The sequence below is a fragment of the Dermacentor variabilis genome, chromosome 8 (genome assembly GCF_050947875.1).
Source record: "Dermacentor variabilis isolate Ectoservices chromosome 8, ASM5094787v1, whole genome shotgun sequence".
In the NCBI taxonomy this organism is placed as follows: Eukaryota; Metazoa; Arthropoda; class Arachnida; order Ixodida; family Ixodidae; genus Dermacentor; species Dermacentor variabilis.
The window spans coordinates 50,440,367-50,453,237 of record NC_134575.1 but is presented as its reverse complement, the minus strand read 5'-3'; the positions used below and the strand labels follow the sequence as shown (position 1 = coordinate 50,453,237).

General features: G+C 47.8%; 1 protein-coding gene across 1 annotated transcript in view; it reads left to right on the top strand.

Moving 5' to 3' along the window:
• LOC142591394 (fatty acid synthase-like) overlaps positions 1–8,728 on the top strand; it is a 76,206-nt gene extending 67,478 nt beyond the window's left edge. Inside the window, exons 26-27 of the mRNA XM_075703721.1 lie at positions 2,974–3,243; positions 7,898–8,728. Coding sequence (XP_075559836.1) covers positions 2,974–3,243; positions 7,898–7,990 — 363 coding nt within the window. The 3' untranslated portion in view covers positions 7,991–8,728. The remainder of the gene's footprint in view (positions 1–2,973; positions 3,244–7,897) is intronic.
• The last annotated feature ends 4,143 nt before the right edge of the window (positions 8,729–12,871 follow it).

The following is a 12,871-nucleotide window of genomic DNA, read 5'->3' as shown; positions in this document are numbered from 1 at the left end:
CTTGTGGATTGGATGGTGATATCTTTTTCATAAAAAAATGCCCACAAACCATCAATGATGATCGTCAAACCAAGCAAATCCTTCCCTCTTTCTTTCTGTCTGTCTTTCTCTCTTTCTTCCTTCCTTTCTTTTATTGTGGTATAAGTTTATTTATGTCCACTGTGGGTTGAACTTCTCTTCCAGCGATCTCCAATTATCCCTGTCTTGCACTAGGTGATTACAAGTTATGCCTGCGAATTTCCCAATTTAATCATACCACGTAATTCTCTGCCATCCCCGACCGTGCTTTCCTTCCCTTGGCGCCCATTTTGTAACTCTAATAGGCAGATTATCCGCCATTCGCATTACATGAACTGCCCGGCTACTTCGCTTTCTCTTATGTCAACTAGAATACTGGCTACCCCTGTTTGCTCTATACGCGTAGTGCGCGCCGATGGACGCGCCACTGGTGGCGGCCTTGCGCACAACACGCGGGAGAGAGGAGCCAGGCGCGCGCCGTAGTTTGTTGTGTCGTTGATGGTGCTTCTCTCTCTTATTCACGTTTTCAGACCAGAATAGGCAACACCCTTCGCATGTGTGGGGTGGCCAAAGCTTCAAGGAATGTCGAAGAAGAATTGTTGCAGGGTGGGGGGCTCAAATAACGGCTACTTCCTGCCGGCGATACGGTTCTAATCATTCCCCGCAAAGCCTCATCAGCGGGAGAAACGGTAGCACAAACGGATCGTCGCTTCGGCGGGAAATTTCTCGTTCTCATCCTTTCCTTTGTCTCGTCGGTGTTTTTTCCCACTCGATCATAGACGCGTGAGCGACGAAGTTCGTCTGCAGTGCAGCATGCGGTTTAAAGGCATTTCGCTAAAGTTCGGAATGCAGTTGGCGCTTATATTGTTTTCCGCTTCTTTGCCGCGTTGCGCTAGCTAGGTAGCACGAGCACATTGTGTTGTGTGTTAAAGCTACAGAAGTTTGCAAGAACTGAAGTTGTTGGTTTTATGTGGCCCGGTAAATCATCGCACCAGCTGTCGCGCACTTTATGTTTGTACATCTGTTTTATGCGTGGCTACGCACATGTTTAAATGTTGCTAGTAGCTCCATGCATAACTCTTGTTGATTCTTTTGAGCTGCGAGGTTTTCACCCTGCCTCGTTTGTAAAGGGTATAAATCACGCTGTGTGGTATCGGAATGATGCCAAGCAGTTGCTTCTTTAACAGCTTTATTTTTTTCGCCCGAAGGCAGCTTAGATATCGTGTTTTCTTTTTTGAAATGTCTTTAGAAAATAGGTAGTTCAGGGGGAGAATTGCTAATAGTTGCTGCATATGATATTTTTGCCCCATTTTTCACTGAAATGTTCGTGTCACGTTTGGGAAGTCATCACACCTCGATGCTGCCTGCGCAGACTTAACACGCCGAGCGATTTGTTTGTTTCACAACGTAGTCCCTTCTTGCATGTGAATTTTGTACTCAACTGAATTCTTTTTTATTATGCTGACGCTGCAGAGGACTAAACCCAGCCTTGAAGCCAGCGCTCATCTACTTGGACTGGCGCTGCTCCGGCTTTAAATATATCATGCGGCACCTCTCTCTAGTAATATAAAAAGTACTGAAAAGTTAGCCAGACTTTAGCTTTGTGCGTTTGCAAGCAGCTCTCTTGGGGAACTTAAAATTGCAAAAACTGCAGCGGGAACGGCAGTTCATAGGCGTATGCAGCAGAATTGCTTCGGCGGTACAGCACTAACACGCGCTTTTATTAACCCGTGCGTTTGGTGACTATGTTGGCTAGCGTACGCGTTTCCATCTATAAATTCGCAATTACTCTTCTTGAGGCGACTTCGACTACACTTATTCGGCGATGTCACATGTATTCATCGGCAGAAAAATCACAACAGCATATGCAGACATCGCACCGTGCGGATTTGTTTGATATAAGTCTGCACTAACGACGGGTGCTTATATAATTATTGAGGTACAGAAGCAGCATTACGGCAAGGGTAGAATTTAAAAAAAAAACGATCGATAGATCGCATCACTCAACAGAATTTATCGGCTAGTTAACATGAGCTCCACTTCATGTAAATGGGGTTCAAGGCGTTTGGCTGCATGACGCACCTGGCCCGTATGTGGACCATGTTGTCCCAAACACCAGTAACATCGTGTTCATACCCGCTCCCACAGAGGTCAGCGTCTTCCCTACAGCTGTCAACGCAGAAGAAGCAGCCTGGCACCCGAACAAAGGAGAAATCGCAGCCGCGAACTTCAGCCATCCTTGCTGCAAAGGGTTGTCGTATGCTACTGCTCCCGCGCGTACTGTTGGAAGCGCCCGCTAGGTGGCAATCAGCGGCGCCTCTATAGGCGGTGCACGAGGCGTATAATGACACCGCTGTCTTCCCGTCTCTTAAACACGTTTCATTTTATCGCTCGATGAGTGGTCCTTTTTGACAAACTTTTTTTTTAACCTCCATGTGTTAGCGGTATCATACAATGATTGTACACGTTTATTTTCGTGGATAGCGTTAATTAGGCTGTCGGTCGTGATATTGTAATGCTTGCCGTATGCGCTTCAACCCATTTGTATTCTCCTGCAAATTTCCTTGTTATGTTCAGGGTCCCCTGTGAATAGCTTGCCTAGATGAAAGTACTCCTTCGCAGACTCTAGACGCTGACAGCCAGTCATGATTTCTTGTTCTCTTGCCACTCTATTGAGATTTACTTGGTCTTTCGAATGTTAATCTTCAACCTTACTCTAACACCTTTTCGGCTATGGTCCTCAATAATTTGTCGCCTTTCATCACCTTTCTTATACCTCAAATGCCCAACGTCGGTGTAGCGATGTTAGCAGTGCGGGTATATGACGGCATGGACAACAAATTTGAGCCTCGCAGCTTCGTCGAGCACCTCTGCTGTTGTCGGCGTGTATATATATGCTCGTGTAGTGTACGTGAGCTCGCGCTCGAAAAGAATTCTCGTCCTCCGTTCATGCAGGTCCGGAACCAGATGAAACAGCACCCGAACTGGGATGCCAAGCAAGAGGCAGCCACAGACATTCTTCTCAAGGCGTACCCCGACGTACGGCCCAGCCGCTCGGACGTGGCCACGGCGACGCGAGTCTTCTACGAGTTCCTCCTGTCCGGCACAAACTACAAGCCCCAGGCGAAGTTCCGTGGCGACATCGTGCTTGTCAAGCCCACCAGGCCACGAAAGATGGCGAGGCAGTTGCCATTCGACTATGGCCTCTCCGAGGTGAGTGACAAGGCGAACGATTCACTTAACTGTCTCCGCCTGAATTACCACGGCGTGAACAGACTATGCTGTACCGTCTGCGGCTAGGCGCTGCCTTTATGAACTCATATGTGTTCCTTATTGGAATGGTAAACAGTCCCACGTGCGACACATGCAACATTGATGAGACACTCGCACATATTATCTGTGGCTGCCCGCGATATAGTGCCCAGGGACAAGTGCTGTGCAGAGTACTGGACCAGTCGGACAATCGTCCACTATCGGAACTCAAAGCTTTAGGTCAGTGCTTCGAAAGAACATCCGCGTTGAAGGCCTTACTCGCGTTATTAAGGTTCCTGCTGTCTACAGGGCTTCACGATAGACTTTAAGAACGCCGCCCCCTAACGATCTATAGTGTACGCGCTTTGTTCGCGCTCGTCTCTCTTTCTCTCTATCTCCCCCTTCCACTCTCTTTCTCTTTTTATCCCCCTTAACCTATCCCCCCGTGCAGGGTAGCCAACCGGAACTACCTCTGGTTAACTTCCCTCCCTTTCTCTGTGTTCCTTTCTCTCTCTTCTTCGTAAATCGCTTACGAATGAGCAATTCATTTAACCCTTTCCGGTTCAGTGATTCTTGAGGAAAAATATATTCATTTGCAAGAAATCGTTATCGTGATAATCGGCCGGTTTTTTCATGTCCACTGCAGGACGAAGGTCTATCCTGGCGATCTCCAATTTCACTTGTCTTGCGCTAGCCGATTCTAACCCGCGAATTTCCAAATTTCATCACCCCACCTAATCTTCTGCTGTCCTTGGCTGCATTTCCGTTTCCTTGGCACCCATTCTGTAATCCTTATGGTTCACCGGTTAACTGCTCTGCGCATTACATGACCTGTCCAGCTCCATTCTTTTTCTCATAATGTTAATTAGAATATCGGCTATTCCCGTTTGCTTCTGATCCACACCGCTTTTCTTTTTTCCTGTCTCTTAAACTTACACCAAGCATTTTTTCGTTCCAGCACTCTTTGCGATGTCCTTAGCTTGTTCTCGAGCTTTGTTAACCTCCAAGTTTCTGCCCCATATCACAAGCTCCCAGTCAGGATTTGTTAATGCCTGCCTTATGCGCTCCAGTCTATTTTTATTCTTAGGTAAATTTCCTTCTCGTGATCAGGGTTTCCTGTGAGTGTAATTGACCTAGACCAATGTACTTCTGCACGACTCTAGAGGCTGACTCGCAGTCATGAATTCTTGTTCCCTTGCTAGGCTATTGAACATTACCTTTGTCTTCTCCATATTAATCTTAAGCCCTACTCTTACACTTTCTCGGTAAAGGTCATCTATCATTTGTTGCAATTCATCCCCAGTTTTTTTTTTTGACATGAAAACTGTTTACAGCGCAAACACATGCAACCACAAAGTATAAGGGACAGGACACAAGCGCTGTGTCCAGAAGTCAGCGCTTGTGTCCTGTCCCTTATACTTTGTGGTTGCATGTGTTTGCGCTGTAAACAGTTTTCATGTCAAGTATGCACCAACTCGCCCAGAAAGAAGTTTTAATCATCCCCAGTGTTGCTGAATAGGACAATATAGTCTGCCACAGAAGGTGACACGTTTGCCCTTGTTCCTCATTCCTAAACCATCCTAGTCTAAGAGCATGAATAATTATTGCAAGCATGCATCGGAGCAATTGTGTCTCCTTGCCTGACCCCTTTCTTGTTAGGTAATTTTCTACATTTCTCGTGGAGAAGCAAGGAATATGTGGAATCTTTGTAGATTTTTACCGAGATATTCATGTATGCCTCCTGTACTCTTTGATTACGCAATACCTCCATGAATGCTGTAATTTCTATACTGAATCAAATGCCTTTTCATAATCTATGAAAGCCACATAGAGATGTTTGTGCTTCACAGGTTTCTCAATTACCTCATTGATAATCATTTCAAGAAATATCACACATGAAAAGAAACAAACACTGACATTAACCTCAAGAAGTCCGCTGACAGCAACTGTAGTTACGAAACAAGTTGTGAATTCTGGACGAGATCGTACGAACGTTACAAGCGAGATATCGGCAATGAGGTTTGCTCTAGACGAAGACATGGGTTTGTAGTGCCTGTTTCTTTGCCTGTGTCCGATTCCTGAGGCGCTCAGGCAAGATTGCTATTTGCTTAAGCTGCCTACTTGGTGCCGGAGATAAACATGGTAGTCCCCAATATTTCTCCAAAGCCTATGCGTCGCATTACGCTAACTTTGGACCTCTGTGCCATGTTAAACACTAGTTTCCTGTCTGAAAGGACACGAAAGGACCTGAATGGACATTACCTGCCTGAAAGGGCACGAAAAAAAATTGTTTCCAAATTACTTGTGGCCGTACTTCACACCGTGACGCTTGTGAATTGAGGAGTCTGAAAAAAACCTGCGCTGCGTCCAAGCCATGATTTGGTGCATCACAAAAGTTTGAGCTGGTGTTGCCCAAAACCGCACAGATGTTGTCGACTAGGGTGGCTATGTGGGCTTGTTGGTTGATCATCATGGAATGGCATGTAGTGTGGCGGAGCGAGTGAGAAAAAAGGACACAAGAAGACACGGAATAGTGACTGTGTGTGTGTGTGTGTGTGTGTTCTGTCTCCTTTTGCGTCCTTGATTTCGCTGCGCTGCACGACATGCCATCCCGCATGCTGTTCCCATCCCCACATCGCGTGGGAGGTAGGATCCGCATGCGTGGGAAAAGTGTAGGAGAGGGACAACGCGAGGTCACGGTGCTCCGTTCCTCCTCTCCCACCTCTTTCTTCTCTAATCCTCCAATCCACGGTGGCAGACTCCGCGGGGGGTGCACCGACGGAGTGTCAGCACCATCGATATTCAATAAGCGTCACGTCGTGTAGCAACGAGGGCATTGTACACTAAGCACAAACGCCAGCTCTAACACCAACAAAAGAAAAATGGCGGGGCATACATTCTTTGAAGATGGTCGACGACGGTAACGCGATTAGCAGTCTATTACTTTGGTGGCGCTATGGTTTATATGCTATGGTCATTTTTATTAAGAGCGGCACGTATCCAGTCGCACACAGACCCAGTAGCACATACCCGGTACCCAAGTTGGCATGAAGGGACCACGTTTAGATCTGGACAAAGATAAACAGCGGCAAGTGCGTTAAATACCCTAATAATGATAATCGCATTAATATGGGCGGAGTGTGTACCGAGTTCGGAATAGTCATATGCTCGCCGGAGGTGTAGACCGGAACAGGAAACGTTCTCGATGCGCATCTAGAAACGCGGTTCAGAGCGCGAGGCAACGCTGGCTAGTCGACGCGAAGTCGAGTCGAGTCGAGTGTCGACGACGAGCGTCGACGACGAGCGTCGACGAGCTCGGTGAGCGTTCCTCCCGGGAAGCGAGAAGCACCGTCGATACGCCGCCAAGAACGGCTTGAAACGCGACTGCCCGCCTAATCGCTCCCAAACGCGAAGACTGACGACGTCGCCACGTGGTGGTGACGGCCCAACCGAACCTTGTCGTTTGCAGGGGGGGATCGAGTACTTTCCTGGAACACGTCGACGCAACGAATCCGTTTCGGTGGGTGGAGTGTGCGACACACAACTTTACCTCGCGCAGACGCGCCTGCGGCTGCGCAGCGCCACACATTTAGGTCGAGTGAAGTGGTTCCTGATGAAAGCGCTTCTAACATTGTCCTGAGGCTGGTTTATGCGTTCGATGTATGTATGCAGTACGTGTGTAGTCGTGAGGCAACGTGAGAGGAAACGCCACATTGGTGTTTTAGCAACGGTTACCCTTAATGCGAGGATTCGAATCGGATGTGTTGATTTCTAACAGATAACTTTGCGATTAGGCATTTAGGGCTATTGAACACTTTCATGCGTGGCACCCACGTTGAGTCACGGCGGCCTCCTGAAGGCAATTACGGTGTTCCCTTTCATGTTGCTCATGGGGGTATGTATGTGAGCTTCGAAAAGAAACCTCGCTGAAAAAGAAAGGCGTAGAGCACTGCGGGGGCCTTATTTTTCGGCCCGGGCCCGTGATACCAAGCCCAGGACCAGCCTGGGCCCATGTTACTAAACGCGGCTCCGGGCTCTCATTACTAAGCTTAGTCAGGGCCCGCGCACGCATGACCATGCCCGGCCTGTAAGTTAAAAAAGAAAAATATCTTATTTTACTTACTCATTTACTATCTATGACACATACGGTACACATGTGTGTCAGCCTCACCTTCTCGGGGTCTAATCAGCTGCAGTGTATGAACGAGAGAATACCGAAATCCTTGTTTCTCCCATGGGAACATCAGTTATCTGGCCCATTGCCTATGCTGTTATTTTTCTGCTGGTGCAGTGCCTAATGTTTGCGTGTGCTCGACGGCACGCCTTAGGTCATTTAATGAGCGAGCCCAACTTCGGCACGGGCCCGTAGCTTCAAGCCCGAGCCCGCTCCGAACCCGCAGACGAATGGTTCGGACGGTCCGGCACGGCCCAGGGGCCCAGCCGGGCCCGGGCTTTCGGGTCTGCCCGGGCCCGTGCAGTGCTGTAGAACAGCGTCCCTCTCAAATGCCAAAAAAAAAATCCTCGCCTGTGTCGATTTCCACAGCGCGTGGGATCCGCATAACTTATTTTAATCTGCGTCCTTGTTTTTCTTTGCCTTTCCTTCCAGTGCTGTGATGGCAAGGTCGAGATCAAGGTGGTCGACGGCCTTCACGAAAACTTCATCCTCGGCGAAGGGGCCAAACAGTGTGCGGCTATCATCAGTCAACAAGTTAAACATTGAATTTTCAAAAAAGATACCGTACATGTTTGAACAAACCCAGGTGACTCTCTCATCTCCCTATGCAACGCACCCAGCCCCGCCAAGACTGGCTGGACCGGGGTTCTTGTGGAACAAGTGCTTGATTGACTAAACGACTGAGCCATATCCTTTTGCACTGTACAGGAAAGAACTCGTTCGCGTGGAACATTGTAGATGATTTAGGAGCAGGCGTCCGCGAAACGTCATTACTGTTACGTGCGAATGGGCAGCAATTACTTGCAAGCTTGTTTTGAACCGGCTTCGAAGTTGGCTGCAACAAATTAAGGTAACCGTAAGCAGGAACTCTGTGCCCACGCCAAGTCATGAAAAAGTAGAAGGGTTAGTTCCTGCATGCAATCGTGCGGGGTTGGTACTTCCACCCAAGCATTGCAGTAGCCCGAGAACCATACCGAACTACCGACTCACCAGAAGGCTCTCAAGCCCTGATGTACGACTGTCGCAATAAACAGACAAAAATCAAGAGAAAGAGACAATGAGATGTGTAACAGTGTATTCGTCATTCGAAAATGTACACGTCTCAGGTGCAAGGCTACGAAGTGGCCTTTCTTTCTCGTTCGCTTGAGATGGCGTCCTTGTTTTCTTTTGCTGTCATTTTTTTCTCTGGTTGTCACATGTACAAAGACAGCTGTCTAGCCGAGGCGGCTGTGTATTTATGTATTTGCCGTAACCATGACGAACACTTTATGTTCATTATTATCGCGTTCTTTATATTTTGACCCTGGAAATAAAGACTTTTGTCGCGTATCATGCGCTGTCTTTCGAGTGTTTGGTTTAAGGAAGAAAGAAAACTACAATTTATGAAATACGTGGTTAAAGGTATGAGAGCTTTCTTTCAACGAACAAATGATTGGGGAGGGAGAGCAACAGTCAAGTTGCTCGTAGTAACGCTTCGCAGAACTGTAATGCGCACAAAGCATCACAGCAATAAAATGTCTCCTCCTTCAACTTCATATGCTTCTTGTCTGACGTGCTCCGAAAAAAAAACGATCGCAGTTTCTCCAGAAAGGCGAACCAATGTATTAGGCCGACCCTATAAGTTACAGTAAACCTTCGCTTACTAATTAAATTGACCAGCGACGTGTCATGCGAGTACTAGCAAACATGAACAGAACTCACTTGATGACGGCGAACGCTCGCTGTCATAACGTTCGCTTGAAGAAGAGAGGCAGCAGCGGCGAGCGAATTCCCCTTCTTGCTGTCTGTAGCTTCGACGCGAACTAGGCAATACGGCGCACACGAAGCCATCAGCGATCTCGCGTCGCCTAGCCTTTGCACCCAGCACACGTTACCTCTAAGGTATGGCGCGTGCGGCGGCGCTCTTGCACAGCCGCCCCGGTGTAGACGAGGAGGCGCGCTCACCTGCCTTTCAAAAGCTAACACAATTCGCTCTGATATAGACACTAGATAATACAGACAAAAAGAAAACATATTCGATTCACCAGAAGAGAGAAATGTATGTGTGTAAGGGTTAGTTGTTATCACAACAAAATAAGGCTAGGGAAACAACAGCGAATGAAATGAACTAGCGTACATTACGATAATTCGGAGATCAGAGCTGGCCAACTCAACTAGCCACCATGTGCTGTCTAAAAGGGTTCTCCAAACTTCGTGTAGAACTTTACAAAACAGCGCTTGTCTCCTGCTACAGATAGCGACGTTGCAGTTCCGGCAGGCACATGGTGCTTTTCATCATGCTTTTTTTTACAGCCTGTTGAACACATCCTCGATAATCAGGCGCACGAGGACCTTCGTGGCTTTCGTCGAGGTTGCAGTGTATGTTCTTATCGCAGCCAGTCGGGTACGCAACGGGGCCGCTGGTTCTGTAAGGAGCAGCAGTTAACCCTTTCAGTGCAGGGTTTTGTCGAACGGTATGTGCCACCAGCGTCGATTGTTTTTTCTCGTGTCTTACAAAACGAACACAATATATTTATTTTCGGTTATGCGGAAGGGAACGAACGACATAGTTAACCACAAATATTCTCTTAGGTCCCCCATCCCCAGATTCCTATCTGACAAAGAGAAAAAAGTCGCAGCAGACTCAGAAACGCCGTCGTTCTCTGTACTTGTTCACGGTGTCGGGGTCAGAATCTGACGCGGTTGAAGTTCCCTCTTTCACGCGCGGGTGACAAGCTGTCATCTTCCGAGTCCGAGCTTGGCTGGTATTAAAAGTCAGGAGAGCTCCCGATCCAATCAACAAAAGTGCTGTCGTTGCCGCACGAGCAGAAATCGCACCAGGCTAAGAAAGAAGCGCTTTCGTTTATTCGAGCTCGACCGGACAACTCAGAGTGAGCAACAGATGTAATGCAAAGCAACAGAAGAAAGAGATACGACAGAAGGCACAGCCATCCTGGAGAAAGCACTCCGATGAAGGAAGCGTTCTCTTCGCTGAAAAGAAGCCGCACTGTAGTCAAGATGGCGAGAGAGGGAAGAAAAACGAAAAAAAATCCGAGCACATTTAAGCAATTCTTATGAGCTGTGAATGCGAAATCATTAATGTCCAATGGAACGGCACTGAGCAGTTCTTCGAGTTTTGCGCTGCGAGTAGCGTACCATAGCGGTACGTGCTTCCCGAGCCAGCAAGCAGCAGCAGCCTGCGGTGCCAACGCCGCATGCCACCGACGCGCCGATGCCCTCTCCCCTCACGCAACGGCTGGCGCGCTCGAGCCACATGCGTGTGTTCCCTTTCACCCGCTCTGCCCTTTCGAGGAGCACTCGTGCCGAGAGCGAGGATGACGTGGCGTCGCGGCGATGCCCTCTCCCCTCACGCAACACCTGGCGCGCTAATAGATGCAGCATGTGCTACCTTTCGCCCGCTACGCTCCGTCGAGGCATGGCTCGCGACGGTGGCGTTGCAGCCAATGGCAATGCGAGTTTCGGTGCCGTTTCGCCGCTGCAGATGACAGGCGCTGGCTTTTTCGTTCAGTGGGCCATTTCACGCTTTCGCACCCAGAGCCTTGTAGGGACATACGACAGACGTCAGAAACACGCAAAGAGTGGTGGCCCTTTGCCACTGCGCAAATATTTGGACGGAGCATCGCCGCCGTAGCGGTGAACGAAGTCCGGGAACCGGCCCTCCCATTTGCGAACGCGTGCGCCTCCTCCCGACACAACAACGCCCACGTATGGGACTCGTTCCGCTGCCGCTAGCAAAAAAACCCGGAATGAGCAAACCCTGAGGAGAAAATGTGCTTCCAGAATTAAACAGCACACGACGGATCCACCTCGAACATCGCGAACTTCGTGTTACTTCGAACATCCGCGTTGAGATAGTGAAGAACAAACGGGTACGTCAGTGAAACGGCAAGGCAGAAACGAGGAAGCGTACCGGTACCTGAATCACACTGGAAGGGTCCAGAGGAAGCTTTAGCTCGCGTGTTCCAATCTACATACATGGAAAAGAAGGAATTGTTTCTCTGGGCACCGTACTTCACCGAATATGATGAGGCCGTACGTTTAAAAGAAAAAGTTAGACCCTGGTGACTGTAGCAAGAAAATATTTTGTTAAGCCCGTCGATGTTTTTAATAAAGAATTGTTGAAAATTGCAAAATTTTAGGAAACGAAACTATCAAGCTTACAATTCTCTAACTCAACAATAAAAAGCGATAACAAAGTTTTCGAAACTATATCTACTAGTCCATCTAAAGCAGTAAAATATGTTTATTATGCACTTCTCTCAACTACACCACTAATTTGTGAACAGGAGTTTTACAAAAGCCTTGTAAACATTGCAACACATTCACATAAGACATAAATAAATGGGTCAAACTTGTCCCCTTTCGATGCTCTGTCAGACGTAGTTTAAGGAACGGTGATATCTGTTATTGGGCAGAGTTACGGATTTGTAGAGTTCATTCTTCTATTTTCTTTCTTTAGCTTCCCGATTTTCAGGAATTTTTGGTAATATGTGCAGACTCTCCTGTGTAATTCCGCTCCTTAGTCACGGGAATTTAACTTTCTCTCTCAAGTGGAACAAATTCCATTCCCTTTCATGCCATTTCAAAATAACTCTCATGCCCTAAATGAAAATTTTACTGCACAGAGTAAGCAGAATTGAACGTTCTCTCACAAATGTAAAAAAAATTCATTCAAATCGGTGTAGAATGTGCCTCGGAAAAGCATTTCCGCATTTTATATGTGAACTTGGCCCCGAAATAAACCTTCCTCCTGAGGATTAGGTATACTGCAAATAGAAGCCTAACTGTTATACACCGTGTGCTAAATGGGAAACATTTGGAAATTGTGTGTTTGTGCGGAAGCTACCCAGCTTAAAAGAACATGTTAACATTTTACGAAGAGTAAGATCGCTGAGGATTACGGACGCCAAAAAAATAGCTTCATGTCTTCAAGCCTGTCGAATAGCCGAAACGTGGGCGCGACATGCTTATGCACGCTTAAATGCTTCTAGATGACAACGTCCCTCGATCAAATCGCGATTCACCAGTCCGTAATGCTGGCTTGTCTGCAATGTAGGCCGTTTGCGGTGGCCAGGTGGAGTTGCGAAAACGCCGGTTAGCAGCAGCACCCTCGTGGACGCGTTCACCGCTGACAGGTTTATCGGTTTCGAGTAGTACAAAACCAGATTTCTTGCTAGTGGAATGCACTATCGATGCACGTTGTAAGGGAGCAAAGGCAGGGAAGTTATAAAGCATTAACACCACCGAGGGTACTGGTTTTACCCATTGCTAAACACCGTTGCCTTTAAAGGGACCCTGAATCGATTTTGATGATTTTGTACAAACGTACTAAGTCGCTCGGGTAGGTTGCTCTGATCGTTAGAGGGCCCCTCACCGAGCCCCATAGCAAATTTTGGCCATACGTTGCAAGTTGTTACATGTCTTCTA